This window comes from Trichosurus vulpecula, chromosome 3 (assembly GCF_011100635.1).
Source record: "Trichosurus vulpecula isolate mTriVul1 chromosome 3, mTriVul1.pri, whole genome shotgun sequence".
Taxonomy (NCBI): domain Eukaryota; kingdom Metazoa; phylum Chordata; class Mammalia; order Diprotodontia; family Phalangeridae; genus Trichosurus; species Trichosurus vulpecula.
In genome coordinates this window covers 379491778-379512231 of record NC_050575.1, presented here as the reverse complement: position 1 = coordinate 379512231, position 20454 = coordinate 379491778, and the positions used below count along the sequence as shown (strand labels likewise).

Below are 20454 nucleotides of genomic sequence, written 5' to 3'. Positions count from 1 at the left end.
CCTCCTGAACTTCCTGGGCCTCTTTCATCCCAGTGCTGGCCTGACTTCTCCTTGCTCAAGTCCTTATACCCAATGGACAACTGTTTCTCCTCTGTAATTGGGAGGGGCCAACAGGCTTGTCCTGTGCCCTCAGCAAAGTGTCTCTCCTGTCCCACTTCTCCAGTATGGCACAAACTAACTACCTATGAGTACATCGTGCAGCAGCGACCTCCAAAGGAAGTGAAGGAGACCCAAAAGGAACTGAAGATGCGGCCCGTTCAGGTACACGTGGCTCAGGGAGGAAGGATGAGCAGTGCTGGTAGGATGTAAGGAAGGGCCGGGCCGGGGCAGGGGTGGGGGGGTTTGGGGGTAGGGAAGGGGTCAGGAAGAAGATCGCTTCTTACTCTTGTGGCCAAATTCAAAGGCTGTCCATGATGTGAAGTTATTTACTCACCACGAACCTTGGTTTCCTTATTTATAAAAGTAAGGGGTTGGACTTGATGTCCTCACTTTCTAGTTCAAGATTTATGGTCCTAAGAACTCTTAAAATTTTAAAATGCATTTTATTGATATGTGTTGTTTTTATATCACCTGCATTTCCCAATGTATCCCTTTCCTGTACCCCTCCCAGAGAATCATCCCTTCTAATAAGGAATAGAAAGAAGGGGGAAAAGGTTCAGTAAAACTAACCAACATGTCAGAAAAGGCATCTGATATCCACCATGTTTCACATCCATAATCCCCCATTTCTGCAACAACAAAAAAGTGGAAAGAAGGGCCTTCTTCTGTCTCTTCTCTGGGCCTGACTAAGCTTGGTTGTTATAATTTCATAGCCTTCAGTTTTGATTGTTTTGTTACAGCTGTTCTTTCTGTTTGTGTTGTTATAGCCATTGGGTATTTTGTTTTCAAGGTTCTGATTGTTTCATTTTGCATCAGTTCATATGTCTTCCTATCTCTGACTTCATCACATTCAGCACTTCTTACAGCACAGTAATATTCAGCTACACTCATGGACCACCTTTTGTTTAGCCACTTCCTAGTCTCAATGGGCACTTAATTGGTTTCCAGTTCTTTGCTGCCACAAAAAGTGCTGCTATAAACATTTTGTTATATCTGAGGCCCTTCTTTTTGCCATTGGCCTCCTTTGGGTATATGCCTAGCAATAGACTCTCTAGGTCAAAGGGTGTGGATCTTTTAGTCATTCTCTTTGAATTGCTTTCCAGACTGGTTGGACCAGTTCATAGCTTGATCAGCAGTGCATTAGTGAGCTTGGCTTTCTGCAACCCCTCCAAAACTGACAATTCCCTCCTTTCATTATTTTTGCCAATTGGTTGGGTTTAAATTGAAATCTCACGAGTTCTTTTTAATTTGCATTTCTCTTAATATTAGTGAGTTGGAGCACTCTTTCTTACACTTGTTAAAAGTTTGTGGTTCTTTTGGGCACTGCTTGTGCTTTTCCTTCGACAGTTTATCTTTTTGGGGAATTGTCTTTGGGCTTGTATATATCTGTTACTTTTTTGCATATCTTGGAAGGACAGCTAAGTGGTGCAGTAGATAGAGTGCCAGGCCTGGAGTCAAATAGACTATCTTCCTGAGTGACCCTGGGCAAGTCACTTCACCTTGTTTGCCTCAGCTTCCTCATCTGTAAAATGAGCTGGAGAAGGAAATGCAAATCATTCGAGTATCTCTGCCAAGAAAACCCCCAAAATGGGGTCACAAAGAATCAGACACAATTAAACAACAAAAAATATCTTGGATATTAGACCATTGTCAGAGATATTTGATACAAGAATGTTTTCATTGTCAACTGCTTACCTTCTTACCTGCAGTACTTGCATTAAATTTTGTTCAGGCAAAAACTTTTCAATTTCATGCAATAAAAATGACCTATTTAATGTTTTTAGTCACCTCTATCCCATGTTTGGATAAGAATTCACCGCCTAGCCATACCTGTGAATGGTACTCTATATGAGCTGTTTCTCTTCCAATTTTTTTTTCATGGTTTGATCTTTAATATTTAGATTACATATCCATTTTGAATTTGTTACATGGTGTAAGATTATTGGTGTAAACCTAGTTTATGACAGATTACTTTCCAGTTTTACCAGCAGTTCTTGTCAGAGAATTCTTTCCTAGGTAATTTATATTTTTATGTTTATCAAATACTGTTATTGAATTATTATTTCCAATTCATCCCTGTATAGTCTATTCCATGATTTTTTTAGATAGTAACAAAATTTTGATGATTATTATTTAATAATATGGTTGGAAGTCTAGAAGTACTATTCCTCTTTCATTCTTACCATTTTCCATTTTTTCCCGGGTATTCTAAGTCTCTGATTCCTTTGAGTAGATTTTTTTGGTTTTTTTTTTTTTTGTCTAGCTCTGTAAAGTATGCCTTTGGTGGTTTGAACCTATGAACTCTTAAGAGTGCCTCGTTGCTTAGAGAGTTAGACTTGGTGACTGGGTGCTGGTTGAATTTAACAACATTAAATTTAATAGGAATAAATAAATTAGAACTTTAGTTCTAATCTTAAGGTGAAAAAAATCAACTATAACTAAAGATGAGGAAGATATAGCTGAGCAAGGGTCCATGGGGAATGAAGAAGACTGGAGTGTGTTAATTGACTAAAAGCTCAATATTAGTCAGTAAAGAAACATGGCAGCCAATAAAGCTAATATGTCTTATGGTGATTTAATAATAGAGGTCCTGTGTCCAGGCTAAAGTTTGATATTCCTGTTACTTTGTGCTGATCAGGCCATAGCCACGAGCATTTTGTCATTTCTAGGCATCTCATTGTAAGAGGGTATCAACAGTCTGGAATGCATCCAGAAAAGAGTATCTAGGATAATGAGATGACTTGAAATAGAGTCATCTGAGGATTGGTTGAGGGAAGCCAAGTGACATTTAACCCAAAGAAGAGAAAAGGTATTAGGGGAACAGAACTTAAGATATACCATCTTTAAGTTAGCTGAAGGGGACCATCATGTGGAAGAGGATCGAATGTTTTCTGCCGGGCTCCAGAGGGAAGAACTAGGACCAGTGAATGAAAGCTCAGGAGAAGAGACTTTCTATCAATTAGGGCTGTTTAATAATTGGATGGCATTACTTAGGGAATAATGAATTCGTTGTCACTGTACGTATTTACCCAGGCAGAGGTTGGGAAACCACCTTGTTGATGTTATAGAGAAGGACCTGGACTGGGTGACCTGAGGTCCTGCTAACTTGGAGATCCCATGATTCTGTAATCTTGGAGTCTTGTTGGGATTTGCCCTGGACTGAAGACAGTTCTTGTTCATCATACAGCCGGGGCTTTCAGCATAATGCCAGAAGGTATGAAATGTAAGAACTAGGAAGTGGGGCAGGCTGGGGCTATGAGAAAGGAATGGGGAAGCCCAAGAAAGCGCAGCGGCAACAGTCAGGAAAATGATGGCAGCAGCATCAGATGTCATGGCCTGGGGGCACGAATGCCCAGAATGCCCTGCCTCAGCTATGCAGGGTTCATTTCTAAAGACTGCCACAACCTGGAGGGGACCCTGGAGGTTCAGGGAAAGGCAGAGACCTTGATCTCTAGAGTTTGGAGAGTGTGCATTACCACAGACAGTAGAAGTGTAAGAAATGATCTTAAATTGGAGAAAGTGAGAGGGAGCTCAAGGTAGCTGTGGATAATGATTATAATTCTCTAGTGCCTTCAGTTTTACACCATCATGAGTAGGATCATCCCCACTTTACAGATGAGGAAATAAGATTCTCTCCAGAGTCCCAGGTCTGAGGGTCTTTCCGCTCCATCATTTTATCTCTCATGCTCATCAGTGATGACTTACTCAGAATCCGCTGGGATGTGACAGTGCTCCTGTGGCTCCAGAGCCAACAGAATCATTGGATGTGGGAGTCTGGAGGCCTGGATTTTGTCTCAGCTCCTGACTGACTATGGGAGCCTGGGCAAACATTGTTGCCCTGCTTCGTCTCAATTTTTTTCTCTATAAAATGGGGGTATTTGAAGTCCATGATCTCTACAGGTCCTGATTAGTTGTAACATTCTGTAGTTGTATGGTTTCATACATTCATAGAATATTAAAGCTGGAAACAACCTGAGAAGTCATCTAGTTCAATGCTCTTTTTTTATGAATGAGGAAACAGAGGGCCAGAAATGACTTAGCCAGGGTCATCCAGGTAGCCAGCGGTGGAGTCATGATTTGAGCCCAGATCCTCATGATTCTCAATCCAGTGATGTCCCCAGTTTACCGTATAGTTTCTGTCTTCTGAACCTTCATAGTGCAAGCACTGGGCCTCCAGTCTCAGAATTTTCTCCAGGCTGAAGCCAAGAAAGGTAACTAAAGGCTGTGGGGATTTGAAGGGGCTAGCTGCCCCAGTAGTTCTGCCTGCTATAGTTGGTCTCTGGCTGAATTGCACATGGCCATCTACCTTTCCTCCAAACCAGCCAGCTGGGGCAGGAAGAGTTAAAGCATTGAAATGAACAAAGAGTCCCCAGGGAGCCTGGGAGTCTTTTCTGGAGCTAGAGGTGGAGTTTCCAGCTGGAGAGTCCACACACAGCTGTTCCCTTCTCCCCTCTCTCCTCCCTCCTGCCACCCCCACCCCCAGCCTAGCCAGATAGAAATGTGTGTAGGGTGTTGTAGGCCAGCCTTGTTCCCATTCCCATGTCTGGGTGCTTTCTGGAAGTCAGAGCACATTTGGGGCCAGAAGCTAGGGGAGTGTGGGGTGGGGGAGTCCTGAATGCCTGTATTCCATGGATCCCCTCAGGGAGTAATAAAGCTGAGAAGATGCCCAGTTAAGTTGTCATGAGAAACGCTAACCCACCAGATTCTTCAAGCTCCCCCTCATAGCAACCAGATACAAACACAAACAGGCTAGGAGGCCTAGGCTCTCTGAACAGCCTCTGCAGCCTCCCTCCCCCTGCACACAAGCTGAGATTGACCCACCATTAAATAATACTATTAACTTGCCCAGGAAAGGTCTTGTCTCCCCAACTTCCCCACCCCTAACTTACAACAGGTCTTCTGTTCTCAGGGTAGAAAGAATAAGACTTCCCACCCACCAAGAAAATGCATCATTCGGGCCCTAAGTTAGTGATAGTGTTGTTTAAGTGGAGGCACACAAGAAGCCCTGGCTAGTGCTCACTGGGCTCACTACCCATGTGGCTGCTGATCATGATGGCAAAGCAGACACAGATCAGCGTACCTGCCACCACTGAGCTGTAAAGCACACTGCCAGTGTTTGTTCTGCTTATGGTCTTTTCCTTCAGCGTGGTGTAGTGAAGAATTCTGGGCTGGAGTCACTTCCAGACCTACTGTTTACTTCCCCTCTAGTCCTTAGCTGCCCTACCTTTGAAAGGGGTTTGTACTAGATGAACTCTCAGGGCTCTTTCAGCTCTGATGGTTCTTTCTGATAGTTCCAAGATTCCATCTCCTAAGGTCCCTCACGATTCTAGCCCTCTGTACCCCAAGGTCCCTTGCGGTTCTAGCCTGCACCCCAAGGTCCCTCACGGTTCTAGCCCTCTGCACCCCAAGGTCCCTCATGGTTCTAGCCTTCTGCACCCCAAGGTCCCTCACAGTTCTAGCCCCCTGCACCCCAAAGTCCCTTGTGGTTCTAGCCTTTTGCACCCCGAAGTCCCTTGTGGTTCTAGCCCTCGTATGTCCTAAGGCCCCTTGCAGCTCTAACAGTCCGTGTTCTAAGGTCTCTCCCAGTTTCAATATTATATGCTATAACCTTCATCTTCCATGATCCTTTCCAGGTCCAATATTCCATGATACTTTGCCACCAAAGGCAGAAACTGGAAGAATTTCTGATGACCTGAACCTTTCTAGCCCCACTGGAAAAGCTAGGAAAGGGAGGTTATTGTATTTTCAAATCAGGGAATGCTGTGGCTGCCAGCAGAGTTTGTGCAGGCCATTGGGCAAGTGATGAAGCAGATTCTGAAGCACATCTGCTATCTGAGACTGGGATAGTCCAGAAGAGAGCATGGGAAGTGGGTTTCACAAGACAGCCTGATTACTGGAGGAAGTGCATCCACCTCCCACTCTGGGAAAACCCCCTTTTCAAAAGTGCCTTGCTGCTATGAGCTCACTGGCATCACTTCTCTATTTGGGCTTAGTACAGGCAGCATCCCTTAACGTGAGTTAGGCCACCCTCGAGCTATCTGTGGTTGGAATTTCCTCAAAACGATCTATGCTTAACAAAAAAAGTGGTCTTTTTGGAGCCAGTGGTCTCAAACACAGCTTTATTGATCAGCCTCACAAATGCATCCACCTGATGTCTGCCCTTCTCTAAGGAGTGAGTTTGGTTCATGCAATTCAGAGAAGCAGATCTAGACTGTATCTGAAACAAAGCTTCATCATCTCCTGTCTTCTAATTCCCATGAACTCTGTGCAGATTCTGGAACAACACAAGCTGTGACCCTGTGCTGACACAGAATTCAGTTCAACCAACATTTGTTAAGTATTTACCACGTGCTAGGTTTCTGGGGAGCAAAAGGCAAAAACAAAGTAGTCTGGACCCCCTGCCCCAGGAGCTCACAGTCATTCTTTCTGTGAACACTCCCAATCACCCCAATAGACACAAAAGCCCAGGCCTTAGCAGCAGACCCTCAGCCTTAACTGGCTTCTTTCTTGCCCCATTCTCATCGCCAGTCAGATCCAAGATCCTATCTTGTTCTGCAGCTCCCCTAAATACCCTAGTGTAAGTGTGAGTGGCCACACCTTCTGTACTCCAGAAGTGTCCCCTTTTCCTCCTCTGCTTCTGTGTGCCAAAGGACTCTGGTCTCCTTACTCTCCTCCCTGCTGTGATAGATTTGCTCAATGATTGGAAAGCCCCCTGAAACTAGTGCTGTGATGTAGACTTAAATCTTCCTTTCTTCATGTTTCTTGTGATTGTTAAACCAACCTTATTGAGAGCAGGGCCAGCCAGGCTCCCTGCATATCACCGTGTTCAGATACAAACCCAACATAAAGACTTGCCTGTCCTGTTTCCTTAGTCTGTTCTGTTCCACGATTGTAGATGACCATATGGTTTAGACCAGGGCTGGGGAACCTGCAACCTTGAGTTCCACATGTGGCCCTTTAGGTCCTCAAGTGTGGCCCTTTGACTGAATCCAAACTTTACAGAACAAATCCCCTTAATAAAAGGATTCATTCTGTAAAACTTGGACTCAAAGGGCCGCACTTGAGGAACTAGAGGGCCACATGTGGCCTTGAGGCTGTAGGTTCTCCACCCTCGGTCTAGACCGAGAAGTGGCTATTGAGGAAATATACTCACCCCTCGTCATCCATCTCATAATAGAGTCAGAGCTTGGATTGGAACCCAGGTCCCCTGACACAGGTTCATTGCTATTTCACTACCACATGCTATCTCAATGAGCAAAAACATGTTGAGCACCAGCCAGGTACTAGGCCTTTGGAGAGTATGAAGAAGCATGAGATGTGTTCTCTGGTTTTAAGGAATTTGTAGTCTGGTTGAAGAGACACCTTATACGCATGAACGGATAACTCATGAGACAAGGCCCAATGAGAGGTATCGACAATTAGTGGTGTGAGAGACTAGAGGAGGGAGAAATCATTACAGGCTGAGGGGGCCACTGTTTTCTGGAGGATCTGGAGCTGAAAAGGGGACAAGCATTTCTGTAGTCAGAGAAGAGTAGGGCATTTCAGGAGCAGGGATAAGAGGGTTCAGAAATATGGGAGTGGGAAAAGAGAAGGCCATGCTGAGCAGCCCATTTGGAAGGACCGCAGGAGTTGTGGACAAGGCTAAGGCCAGATCTCGGAGGGCTTTGAGGAAGTGGAACTTTGTCCTGCAGACAGTGGGGAGCCAATGGAGGCTTGCAGGCATTGGGGAGACAATAAAGGCTGTTTTCCTGTGAGAGTGATGAAGGAGCTTGCGTTGCAATCTGAGAAGGGAACAGAACCAGACTGGAAGGTGGGGAAATCAGGTGATGAAGAGTAGGGATGGAGGAAAGGCAATGGGAGTGGAGAGGGAGACCCAGCTTCTCCTGGACCATCAAGTTGGGAAGAGCAGACCTTTGGGGTCAAACAGGAGTCCAGTCAAGTGTCCCATGAACTATGAATCTAAAGAGTCCACCTTTTGATGGCATGAAAGAGTTTCTTGATTCTCCCTAGTGTTTTGTCTGGGATGAGAATGAGTTTTGTATCTGAGGTGTGGCTGGGGAACTCACTAGGGAGCAAAGGCCATTACCACTTTTTCTGCTGCTTTGGGGTAGTAATAGAGAGGAACTTGCCAGTTTCACCCTCCCTCTCCCAAAGAGGCTTCCAGAAGGCCACCTCCCTGGTTCTGGCAGCTGGATCCTGTGACAAGTATGCCCCCTCCCCTCTCCTAGGTTGGGGGCAATAGTTGGCTAAGATGATTGACTCCAGGACTCAGCCTATTGTCCCCACTGTTGTGTCTTGTCCCACATCTGCCATCTTGCCCTTTTCCTTGTCTACACTTGAATGGGCCGACCTAGATCCTCTCAGGCATGCCATTTGTGAGGGCAGGGTGTGCCAAGCTCTTCTTTGGAGAGTTGTCAGGGCTTGCCCTCAGCATGGTTACAGAGCCGGCACACAAACTGGAAGCCTGGGAGCCTGGGAGATGCCAGGTTTACCCGGTGCTGGTGATCACTTTGTGGGAAGGGCTGCTTCAGCGACACCATCTCATGAGAACCCCATCAGCAGGTGTCTGTCCTCTTCAGCCTGGAGACGGAAGGCCTCTTGAGGTTTGAGAAACCCTTTACATGCATCAAAATTTCATTTGATCCTCACAACAGCCTGTAAAGTAGATCCTGGTATTATCCTCATTTTGCAGGTGATTAGACTGAAGGTTGGAGAGGTGCTTGGCAGCTACGGGGCACCATAGTTCAAATCTGCCCCCAGACACTTCCTTCCTGGGCAAGTCACTTCACCCTGTTTACCTCAGTTTCCTCATCTGTAAAATGAACTAGAGAAGGAAATGGCAAACCCCTCCAGTATCTTTGCCAAGAAAACCCCAGATGGGGTCACAGAGAGTCAGAATGGACTGAGATGACTGAACAGCAACAACAACTGGAGAGATATTTGTCCAGGGTCATTCACTTAGTGAGTGCAAGGTGTCTCCGAAAGCTTAAATCTGTACTAAGATTTTGGGGATACCTTGTCTTGGAGGTGGAATCTGAAGATCTGGAGGTCTTAGTGAACTGCCAACTTACTATGAGTCAGCAGTAAGAGGCAGCATTCCAAAAAAGGCTAATTAAGAGAGGCCCAGCTTCCAGCATGATGCAGTAAGAACAAGAGTTAACATTTGTATGGCACTTCAAGGTATTCTCAGTGCTTTGCATGCATTATCTCCTTTGATCCTCTAAGTAATCCTTGAAGGCCAACAGTAAGCTTTTATTAATTTTTTTTCCTTTTAGTATTTTATTTTTTTCCAATTACATGTAAAAACAATTTTTAACATTTGTTTTTTAAAATTGAGTTCCAAATTCTCTCCTTCCCTCCTGCCCCTCCCACTTCCCTGAGGTAAGCGATTTAGTATAGGTTATATATGTGCAGTCATGCAAAACATATTTCCATATTAGTCATGTTGTGAAAGAAAACACAGACCAAAAATGAAAAAAAAACCCACAAAAAAACAAAGTACAAAATAGTATGCTTCAATCTGCATTCACACTCCATCACTTTTCTGTCTGGAGGTGGATAGCATTTTCATAATGGATCATTTGAAATTGTCTTGGATCATTGTATCGATCAAGTCTCTCACAGTTGATCATCCTTATGATATTGCTGTTACTGTGTACAGTGTTCTCCTGGTTCTGCTCATTTCACTTTGCATCAGTTCATGTAAGTCTTTCCAGGTTTTTTCTGAAATAATCCTTCCTGTCATTTCTTATAGTACAGTAGTATTCCATCACAATCACGTACCACAGCTTGTTCAGCCATTCCCCAGTTGACGGGCTTCCCCTCAATTTCCAATTCTTTGCTGCTACAAGAAGAGCTGCTATAGATATTTTTGTACCTATATGTCCTTTTCCCTTTTTTTAATCTCTTTGGGATACAGGCTAGTTGTGGTATTGCTGGGTCAAAGTGTATGCACAATTTTATAGCCCTTTGGGCATAAGTAAACCTTTATTAAGTCAGGCACTACACTAAGCACTAGAGATACAAAGAAAGGCAAAAACAGCTGTTGTCCTCAAGGGACTTAAATTTTAATTGGGGAGACAACGTGTAAATAACCAGATACATAGAAGATATGTGTGTGTGTATACATATACATATGTATGTGTGTATATATATGTTATATATATATATATATATATGTATATCAGGTTCTTACCCCTTTTTGTATCATGGACCCTGCTGACAGTCGGATGAAGCCTATGAACTCCCTTGTTGGTATAATAAGGTGTTTAAATACATAAAATAATTTCTAAGAAAGGCCTCCTGTAGAAGGTGGGATTTGAGCTAAGTCTTGAAGGAAGCCAGGAAAATTCAGAGGCAAAACTGAGGGAGGAGGGCATTCCAAACACGAGACAGCTTGTACAAAGACACAGAGATGGGAGGCAGAGTGTTGTGTTTGAGGTCTATGCTACTATGATGCCCAATTTACGGGTGAGGAAACTGAGGCAAACAGAGGCTAAGTGACTTGCCTAGGGTCACACAGATAGTGTTGGAGGCAAGATTTGGATTCAGATCTTCCTGACTCCCAAGCCTGGCATTCTATCCACATAGATGCCTTGGAATAAGAAGTTGATGGTCCCCTATGTATTTTGCCCTTGTCTAGGGTGTGGTGTTCAGTTCTGGCCATCACAGCTCAAAACCATTAATAAGCTGGAGATTGCCAGAGGGCCCCAGGGTGATTAAAGACCTTGAGTCTATTTCATGTAAGTGAATGAATGAACGAATGAAGAGCCATCTATCAAGCACTTACTATGTGCCAAGCACTAGGGATACAAATACAAGACCTCAATACAGTCTCCGCCCCCAAGGAGTTTGCGTTTTTCTTTTAAATAAGTTTTTATTGATATTTTCTGTTTCTTATATCACCATAGTTATTCCAAGTACCCCCCCCGCCTGCGCCTCCCAGAGAGCTATCCCATATGACAAATCATATTTTTTAGAGAGGAAAGTAAAATCAGTACAACTGATTGATATATTGGAAAAGTCCAAAAACATGTGCAGTGTGTATCATCTGTGGATGTCCCACCTCCATTAATGGGTGGGCTGTGGGTGTCCTCTTGTATTTCATTATTCAAATTCTGCTTAATCTTTATAATTTTGTTATATTTACTTTTGATTTTTTGGTGTGTCATTGTTCATAGTTATCATTTTATCCTTGGTAATTGCCTCTATCTGTTTTTTGGTTAAGAATACCTTTCCTGCCCAAAGCTGTGAGAGGTATATGATCTATTTCTCATCTAATTTTTTTCTAGTATGATCTTTAACATTTATGCATTTAGACTGTATTGTGGAATATGGTTTAAGGTGTTGGTCTGAGCCTAATTTTTGCCATACCGTTTTCCAGTTTTTGCAGCAGTTTGTATCAAGGAATTTTGTCTGAGGTAATTTATGTTTTCTACTTTATTGAACACTGAGTTACTGAATTCTGTTGTTTCTGAATATCCTTTGTGTAATCTATTCCATTGATCTATCTCTATTTTTTCACTAATACTAGATAGTTTTGATGACTACTGCTTTACAATATAGTGTGAGGTTTGAAAGTGCTGTTTGCCCTTTGCCTTTACTTCTTTTCATCATTTCCCTTGATACTCTACATCTTTTGTTTTTCCAAATTAATTTTGTTATTATCAAGTTCTATAAAGTATCCCCTTGGTAATTTGATTGGCTTAACATGTGTAAATTAATTTGGTAATTATGTCACTTTTGTTATGTTAGCATGGCCTAACGAGGAGCACTGAATATTTCCACCAGCTATTTATATTGTTCTTTATTTAAGGAGAACTTTATAATTGAATCTATACAAGGTTTTATATGCTGAGGAAAAGTCAATCCCTAGATTTTTTTTAATGGATTTTGTAGTTATTTGGAACAAGATTTCCCTTTCTATTATGGTTTCTTGTGTTTTGTTATTATTATATAGAAATGATGCTGATTTTTAAGGATTTATTTTGTAGTCTGCAGCTTTGATGCAGCTAATGTCTCAATTAGTACTTTTGCTGATTCTGAATTTTCTAAGTAAACCATCATGTCATCAGCAAACAGGGATAGTTTTATTTCCTCTTTACCTATCTTTACTACTTTAATTTCTTTCTCTTGTTTTATTGCTGTTAGCATTTCCAGAACTATATCAAATAATAGTGGGGAAAGTGGGCATCCTTGCTTTACTCTAATATTTATTGGAAAAGATTCTAGTGTATTCCCATTGCCTAAGATGTTTGCTTTTGTTGTTAGATAAATTTTTTTTATGATATTTTTTAAAAGGTCTCTCTATACCTATATTTTGTAGGATTTTTGGCATAAAAGTGTCATACTTTGTCAAAGGCTTTTTCTGCATCTCTTGAGATGATCATGTGGTTTGGGATATTTAGGTTTTTAATTTGATTAATTATATTAATTGTTGTCCTAATGTTGGACATTGAATTCCTTGCATTCCTGGTACAAATCCCACTTGGTAATAGTGAATGATTTCTTAGATAAATCTCTGTAGTCTCTTTGATAGGATTTTATTTAAAGTTTTTGAGTCAAAATTCATTAATAATACTGGCCTAACATTTTCTTTCTGTGTTTTATCTTTCCATTTTATATATTAGGAATATATTTGTCTCATAAAAGGATTCTGGTAGGATGCTTTGTTTTTAAATTTTTTTTAGAATAATTTGAGAAGTACGGGTACTGGTTTTTAAAAGTTTGAGAGAATTCTCTTGCAAATTCATCAGATTCAGAAGTTTTGGGAGTTCTCCCTGCTCTTGGTAGTTCTTTTACTACTTGATCTGTTTCCTTTTCTGAGATTGGGTTATTTAAGATCTCTATCTAGTCCTCTGGTTATTTTATTTTTTGAAGGTATTCCTCTGGTTTTTTTTTTTTGTGTGTGTGTTCTCAGTTTTATTAGCATGTAACTGTGCATAATGTGTTCTAATTATTCCTTTTTATTTCTTCTGATTTTGCTGTGATTTTACCTTGTTTACTATTTTATTGATTTGGTTTTCTGCTCTCTTATTTTTAATCAGATAAGCTAAGAGTTTACCTATTTTATTAATCTTTTCAGAGAATCAGCTTATAGTTTTATTTATCATTTCTATGGGCTGTTTGTTTCCAATTTATATATTTCCCCTCTATTTTTTAATATCTCCTCTTTTTTGATTATTTTAAGTTTTTTTGTTTTTGGCTTTCTAATTTTTAAAAATAAATATGCAATTTATTAATCCTCTCTTTTTCTATTTTGTTAACGTGTGTTTGAAAGGATATGATTTTCCCCCTGAAGACTACTTTAGCTGCATTCCAAAAATTTTGGTATGTTGTTTCCTCATTATCTTTTTTTACATGGTTATGAATTGTTTTTTGACCCACTTATTATTCAGGATTTCATTGTTAAGTTTAACTCCATTTGGGTCTGTATCTTTTGTTTATGTTCCTTGAATCAATTATTGTTTGTATTGCATTATGCTCTGTGTAAAAGATGTATGAACTATTTCTGCCTTTTTACATTTGTTTGCAATATTGCCCTAGCACATGGTCTGTTTTTGTAAAAGTTCCATGGTGCTGAGAAATACGTATATTCTTTTGCTGTCCCATTTAGAAGATTCCATAAGTCATTTAACTCTAGTTTTTCCAGGAATCTTTTCAATTCCATATTTTCTTTTTTATTCACCGTTTTTTTACATTTATCCAAAACTGAGAGGGGAATTTGAAGTCTCCTATCACTACTATGTTACTATATATGTTTTGTTGTTTAGATAATGTTTTCTTTATGAATTTGGATGCTAATGCATTTGGAGCAAATAAATTTATTATTGATAATGGTGTCAATGGTTCCTTTCAGCACAATATAGTTTCCTTGTTTATTGCTTTTTTGGAATATTTGTTTTTGCTGTCTCAAATAGCATGATTATAACTCCTGCTTTTTCTGGATTCACTTGATGCATAGTAAATTTTTTTCTATGCCCTCAGTTTCATTTTGTGTATGCCTTTTGTTTTTAAAGTGTTTCTTACAAGAAATAGATTATAGGGTTTTGTTTTCTTATCCAATCTGTCACTTTTTGATTGTTTAATACATTCATATTTAAAATTAGGAGTTAAATTTCTATTTTCCTCCATCTCCCTAATGTTATGTTTTTCAAGTTAAGATTTCCTCCCCTCTTCTTCTATAAATATAGTACTATGTTCCTTCAATTACTTTACCTTAATCTTTTTTTTTTTAAAGTGGCTGCATTCCCACTGGCTCTCTTCCCCTCACCCCTGATCCCCTCCTCTCTCATTTGTTACCCCTTTCCCTTTGGGGTTTTACTTATTAGTTCCTTTTTCTCTCCAGCTTTTATCTGGTTATATAATTCTTCCTCTCTTTTTTCCTTCTTAGTCAAGTATATTCCCCCTTCCTCTCCTTCTCTCCTCCTATTCATTAGTCTTTTTTAAGTTTCATTTTTTACATTCCTTTCCAAAAAGGACTTCTCTCTCTCTCATCATCATCCATTTTCTTTTTCTGTCTACTCTAGACCCTCATTCTCTGATTCACAACCCCCATAATTATCTAGTCTCTCTTCTCTGTATTCCTCATGGATTCAAAGGTTCCAAGGTATCCAGTCTAGAATCTCCCCTCTAGGAGGTTTCTGTCATTGCCTGGCTTGCCCCACTGATTCTCCTTTTCCATGTGCCCAGTTCCCAGAACAATGTCAATTATTGCAGATGTCAAAGAAGATACTGCCCTATGATAGGACACTTCCTTCACCATGTCCCTGATTATGCAGCCCTCTGCTGATCTTATACCCTCCCCTGCTTTCCACATTTGCTTCAAAATCCCCCTGGATCCCTATTCTCCCACTCACCAGGTGCCAGTTGTCCTCAAGGGTTCTCCCCATCCCCCCACCATGTAAGATGAACAGACTTTCAAATATAAAATCCCCCAGGTCACACCCAGCATATGTAAAGTCCCTATCTCTCTTCACAGACAGTCTCTCTTTACCCATAGGAGCATTTATCAGTGGAATCCCTCCTGTCACCAAAGTAGGCCTCCTTCTTTTCCACCTGTTCAATCCTCCCCACTTCCTCCCTACCTGTGGTTCTCTTTCTGAGACCACAGGGGTCCCCTTCCTCTCACAGCCCTTGATTTGACTCCTGCACCTCACACATTCCTGTCTGTCTCCCTGGTCCCCTCCCTTTTTTCATGTACCTTCCCACATGTTGTAATATAGTGCCACAGAAAAACACTGATTTACCTGTGGGCAGAGTGTTGCAGAGTGTTGCTCAGTTCTGTCCACAGTGCCCTCTGTCTGCCTCTTCACCATTCCCTCTACCAGTTTTCTGCCTTCTCCCTTGTTTCCTTGTGAACATTTATATTGAGGTTTCTTCCTGGCCTCTTCTTTCGTTGCACTATAACTGTTGCTGTCTGTGGCTATTGCATTCAATCACTTCCTCTGCCTTTCTGTCGTTTGGGTTATTCAAGAAGCAAATCATCTCTTCGGTTCTGGTTTTCTTTCTAAAGGTGTTTCAGTGCCTCTGTATTATTGAATATTAAACCATATTTTTTCATGTATGCTTAAGCTCAGATTTTCAGGGTAGGTAACCATGAGCTGCATCCTGAGCTCCATTGCTCTTCAGAACACATCATTCCATTTCCTCTTCCTTTTTCTAACATAGTCTAATGTTACTTGAATTTTCTTTCCTTTGTATTCAAGTCTTACTTCTGATCACTTGAAGAACTTATTTCTGAATTTCATTGTTAAATTAGGCACTATGTGTCTTGGAATTTGTAGCCTTAATTTTTTTTCCTTGAGACAATCTATGAATTCTTTTGATTGATATTTCATTTTCTACGATCAGAAGTTCAGGGCAGTTCTCTTTTATTACATCCTTCATTATGGTGTGATGTCTTTTTGTCTTGTATTCATCTGGGAGGCCTGTGATCCTTAGGTTGTCTCTGTGTATCATGTGTTTTGTCTATGTAGTGAGTATATTTTCTTTTAATGTTGTTTTTCACCTGTCTCCTTCTAGATTGCCTTTTCACTCCTGTGTATTTGCATTCCCAATCAGTTGCTCTCTCTTTTGTTTCTTTGGTGAGGCTTGCCATTGCAGATTCAACTTTTTTCTGTTCTGCCCATACTTTTGCTGTTCAGGACATAAATTCTGCTTTCATGATTCTTATTTGTCTTTTGAGTCATGCAGGGACAGTGTGTTGTGGTTTCTTATTCTCCAGTTCCACAGGGTTCTCCGTCTCATCAAGTGTTGGGTCCCTTTCCTTTGTTTTGTAGTATTTATTCATAGATGCCTGAACTTGTTCACTAGATCCTTGTGAACATATTTTTTCTGCTGTGCTATTTTCCTTGTTGATGTATCTGTTTATGTTCAAGTTTTTTGAGTTTTCTTCTTCCTGAAGTCTTTGGGTTATTTCAGTCTATACTCCCTCCCCTTACTTTCCCCTACTGCCCACTTCATAATTCCCTCCCCTCTGATTGTGGTTTCCTTGGAGGCTGGATCTCAGATCATCTCAGCCTTCTCCTACACAGGACAATTCACAGTTTACTGGTCTATATCTCTGCCTCAGGTGACTTTTGGGTGATCAGAACTGGCCCCAGCTGGATGCCATGTTCTTTCTCTCAGGCTTAGGGGAGTGCTGCGCAGCCCCTCAGCCCCACTCCATTCACACTGTGTCCTGTCCCACTCCCTCTGTTCTTTTACTCTTTGGCCTAGTTCAGAGCTTTGCAGCACTGGTTCTGTGGGTTGTCTACCCTGGCACTGGCAGTTCAGAGCTTTGTAGTGTTATTGGTACAGGGTTGTGATCTTTGGCAGGCTTTTGCTCCTGAAGGGTTTCAGCAGTGCTGGCTGTCTTTTGCAGGCAGTTTCTGCAGCCCAGAACCAGGGTCTCCACAACTCTGGGGGGGCGGTCCCACCCTCTGAGTCCCACCCCTGGAGTCCTTCATGTTGTTGCTCACATGATCTGTGGAGTTTACATTTTAATGGGGAAAGAAAACATATATAAAGGAGAGTCAGAAAGTAGGGAGGAGAGTAAATCAGGAAGTGATGTGATGACCTAGTTACAGGGAACACCAAAGGCTTATCTCTCAGAGCCCAGGATGGCTCCAGGAGTATGTTCTGATAGGTGGGAGATAAGGATGGTGGATGGGGACAGTGGCCAGAATGCATGGCTTGGAAGTGGCCAGGAAGATCCTTATAGGAATATCAGCTGAAGGAGGTAGCAGTGCTGAGTCTGGAGAAGTTGGAGAGGACAGCTGTCTTTGTGTCTGAAGGGCTGATGTGACTTGTGCTGGGCAACAGAGGGCAGAACCAGAAGCCAAGGCAGACCTTGTACCAGGTGAGCTTGGGCTGGATCAGAAAAGGAAAGGGAGCCCTCTGCCCTGCAGAGCCGAGCACCATGAAAAGAGCTGTGGGCTTGCCAGAGACCTGGCTCAGAACCCAGCCCTGCCCCGGCGAGCTCTATGACCTTGGGCAAATAGCTTCTCCTCTAAAGTCTCTGCATATAGCTAGCACTAATAGCATTTTGAGCAGGCTTTAAAATCTGAAAAGTGCTCTATATAGTATCTCATCTGATCCTCACAGCCGCCTGGGAGGGAGGTGTTATTATTATTCCAATTATACAGAAGAGTAAACTATGGCACTGAGAGGTTAAGTGACTTGCTCAGGGCCACCCAGCTAGTCAGTGTCTGGGGCCAGATTTGAACTCAGGTGTTCCTGTCTCTAGGTCCAGGGCTCTGTACACTGAGCCATAATCAAGGCTCTCTCCGGCTTATGGGACTAGCCTGTCCTCAGGTTATTTGTTCCTTCTCTGGCTTCACCATCTCTGGCTTCCCTTCCCTGCAGAGACCTGCGTGAGAATATGAGGGAGCTTCTACAGTGGTTTTTTCTAGCCTCATATGGAACAGTAAAGTCCCAACCAACACTCCCTATTTTACAGATGAGGAAACTGAGATGCAGTTAAAGGTTGTTCCTTCCCGTTCTGGCTTAGGGCATGTTTTGTGGATGGGCAGATTTAACCTGGTAAACTAAGGCCACTTCCAGGGGCTCAGGGAAGATTTCTGGTTTTTGTTTTTTGTCTAAGTCATTTATGGAGAGTTTGGAATCCCCTTAGATTTAAGGAAAAGACACTGAGGAAACATTAAAAGAGAAAGACGGGGTGCAGGGGAAAACCCCACCCCACCATCTTCCCAAGCCACCCCTGGAGTCCTTCGTGTTGTTGCTCTTGACCCTTCACTCTCACCTCCCATGTCTAAGCTGCTGCCAAGTTACATCAATTTTACCTTCATCACATCTCTCACATCCACCCCCTTCTGTCCTCTGACACTGCCACCATCCTGGTATAGACCCTCATTAGTGAATACCTGGACTACAGCAGTAGCCTGCTGGTGGGTCTGCCTGCCCATCCAGCTCATCAGGCATTCAACATTCAAAGTCATTTTCCTAAAGCACAGGTCCAACTATGTCACCCACGGTTCCCTGTTACCTCGAGGATCAAATATAAAATCCTCTGTCATACAAAGACCTTTATAACCTGCCCTAACGCACCTCTCCAGTTTTCTTAAACCTTATAGCCTCCAACCGCCCACCCCAACATATTGTGAAATCTAGTGACACCGGCCTTCTGGCTGCTCCTTGAACAAGACCCTCCATCTCTGATCTACAGGTATTTTCTCTGGCTGTCCCCTGTGCCTGGAATCTTCTTCCCTGACTCCCTTCAAGTCCCTGCTAAAATCCAACCTGCCACAGGAAGCCTTTCCCAATCTTTTTTAGTTCTACAGCCTTCCTTCTGTTGACCTTTTTTTCTGATTTACCTTGAGTACACAGATTGTTTGTACACAGTTATCTGCATGTCATCTGCCTTATTCAGTTGTGAGCTTCTCAAGAGGAAGCACTGTCTCTTCCTTGTATCCCTAGCACTTAGCACAATGCCTACAGATAATCAATGTTTATTGACTGGCAGTAGCTGGGTTTGCTAAACACAGTCATAGGGTTTTAGAGCTTGAAGGGCCTTAGAGGTCATCCCGTCCAGCATTTTGATTCCACAGGGGAGGAAACTGAGGTCTTCAAGCTGGAGTTTGTTCCTCACCCTTCAGATGCCAGTTGACTAAGGAGCATGACACCCAGCCCTCTGGAAATGTTTATGTAGCCAAGGCTGGGTCCCAGAGCACCTGAAGTCCTAGGTATCCTGGCCTAGCTCGGCCTGGTTCTAAAACTAGACTGAATGATCTGTGGAAGAAATCGCGGATTTAGAGTTTGATGAAGAGACCCAAGAGATTATCTGGTTAAACCTCTCATTTTAAAAAAAGTTGGATTGATTCTCCTTTTTTTTTTTACATTGCCCTCTTCTCAATGACAGCTCTCTCATTCCTCCCCTTCCCACTACACAAACACACAACAGAACCCTCACTTGTAACAGAGTTAAGTTGGATAAATCAACACATTGGCCAGGTCTGACCATGACCATATTTCATTCTGTACCTGCAATCTAGTACCTTTCTGCCAAGAGGAGTCCAAGAGGACCATTAGTCTTCTGAAGTCAAGAATGGTCACTACCATTCGGTTTGGATGTCTTTTATAGTTGTTTTCCTTTATATTTTTTTTGGTTATTGTCTCTTGGTTCTCTTGGTTCTACTTCCTTGGTTCCAAATCACTCTATACAAATCTCCCCAAGTTTCTCTAAATTCTTCATATTCATCATTTTTATGTTGCAATATTATTATATTCACATACCACAGTTTGTTCAGCCATTCCCTAATTGATGGGTGGCCACTTTTTTTTTCAATTTTTTTACTCTAAACAAAAGTGCTATTCAAAATACCTTTGTAGAAATGGAACCTTTCCCTTGGTCTGTTACCAGTTTTAGAACATAGGCCTAGTATTCCAACTCTGAGGCCTAAGAGATGAGATCACCTGCTCCAAGTCACAGAGGTACAAAGGTGCAGAACAGAGATCCAAACTGAGGTTCCCTTGACTCCAAATCCGGGGTTCTTTCCACAGCTCTGTGATGCTTGGCAATGCCCAGGGACTTCCCTTTGGACCCCCACAGGCAGAAAGTAGCAGAGTTGGCATTCAAAGCCAGGCCTTCACCCTGGTTATCAGGTTTCTGGTTTTCCCTCTAGCATATCAGGTTCTAGAGGAGGCTGTCCTCAAGTTTCCTGGGATTTTAGGGAGGAAAAAGTGAATGGACATAAGAGGCCATTTCAGATGGTGCTAAACCTGCTCTAAGTGTCAGTCAGGCCATCCCTCTAGCAGCCAGGGGCACAGATGAAGCTTTGGCCATTAGTTTACAGAAAGGAGACTTTATTGCGACCACCCTTTCTCCAGCAGAGTCCTGGCTGCAGAAGACATGCC

General features: G+C 42.2%; 1 protein-coding gene across 2 annotated transcripts in view; it reads left to right on the top strand.

Annotated features, from left to right (window-relative positions):
• ZDHHC1 (zinc finger DHHC-type containing 1) overlaps nucleotides 1–20454 on the top strand; it is a 53292-nt gene that overhangs the window by 26292 nt on the left and 6546 nt on the right. For both annotated transcript variants that reach the window (XM_036750976.1, XM_036750977.1), the window contains exon 7: nucleotides 164–261. In XM_036750976.1, the coding sequence (XP_036606871.1) occupies nucleotides 164–261 (98 nt within the window). The remainder of the gene's footprint in view (nucleotides 1–163; nucleotides 262–20454) is intronic.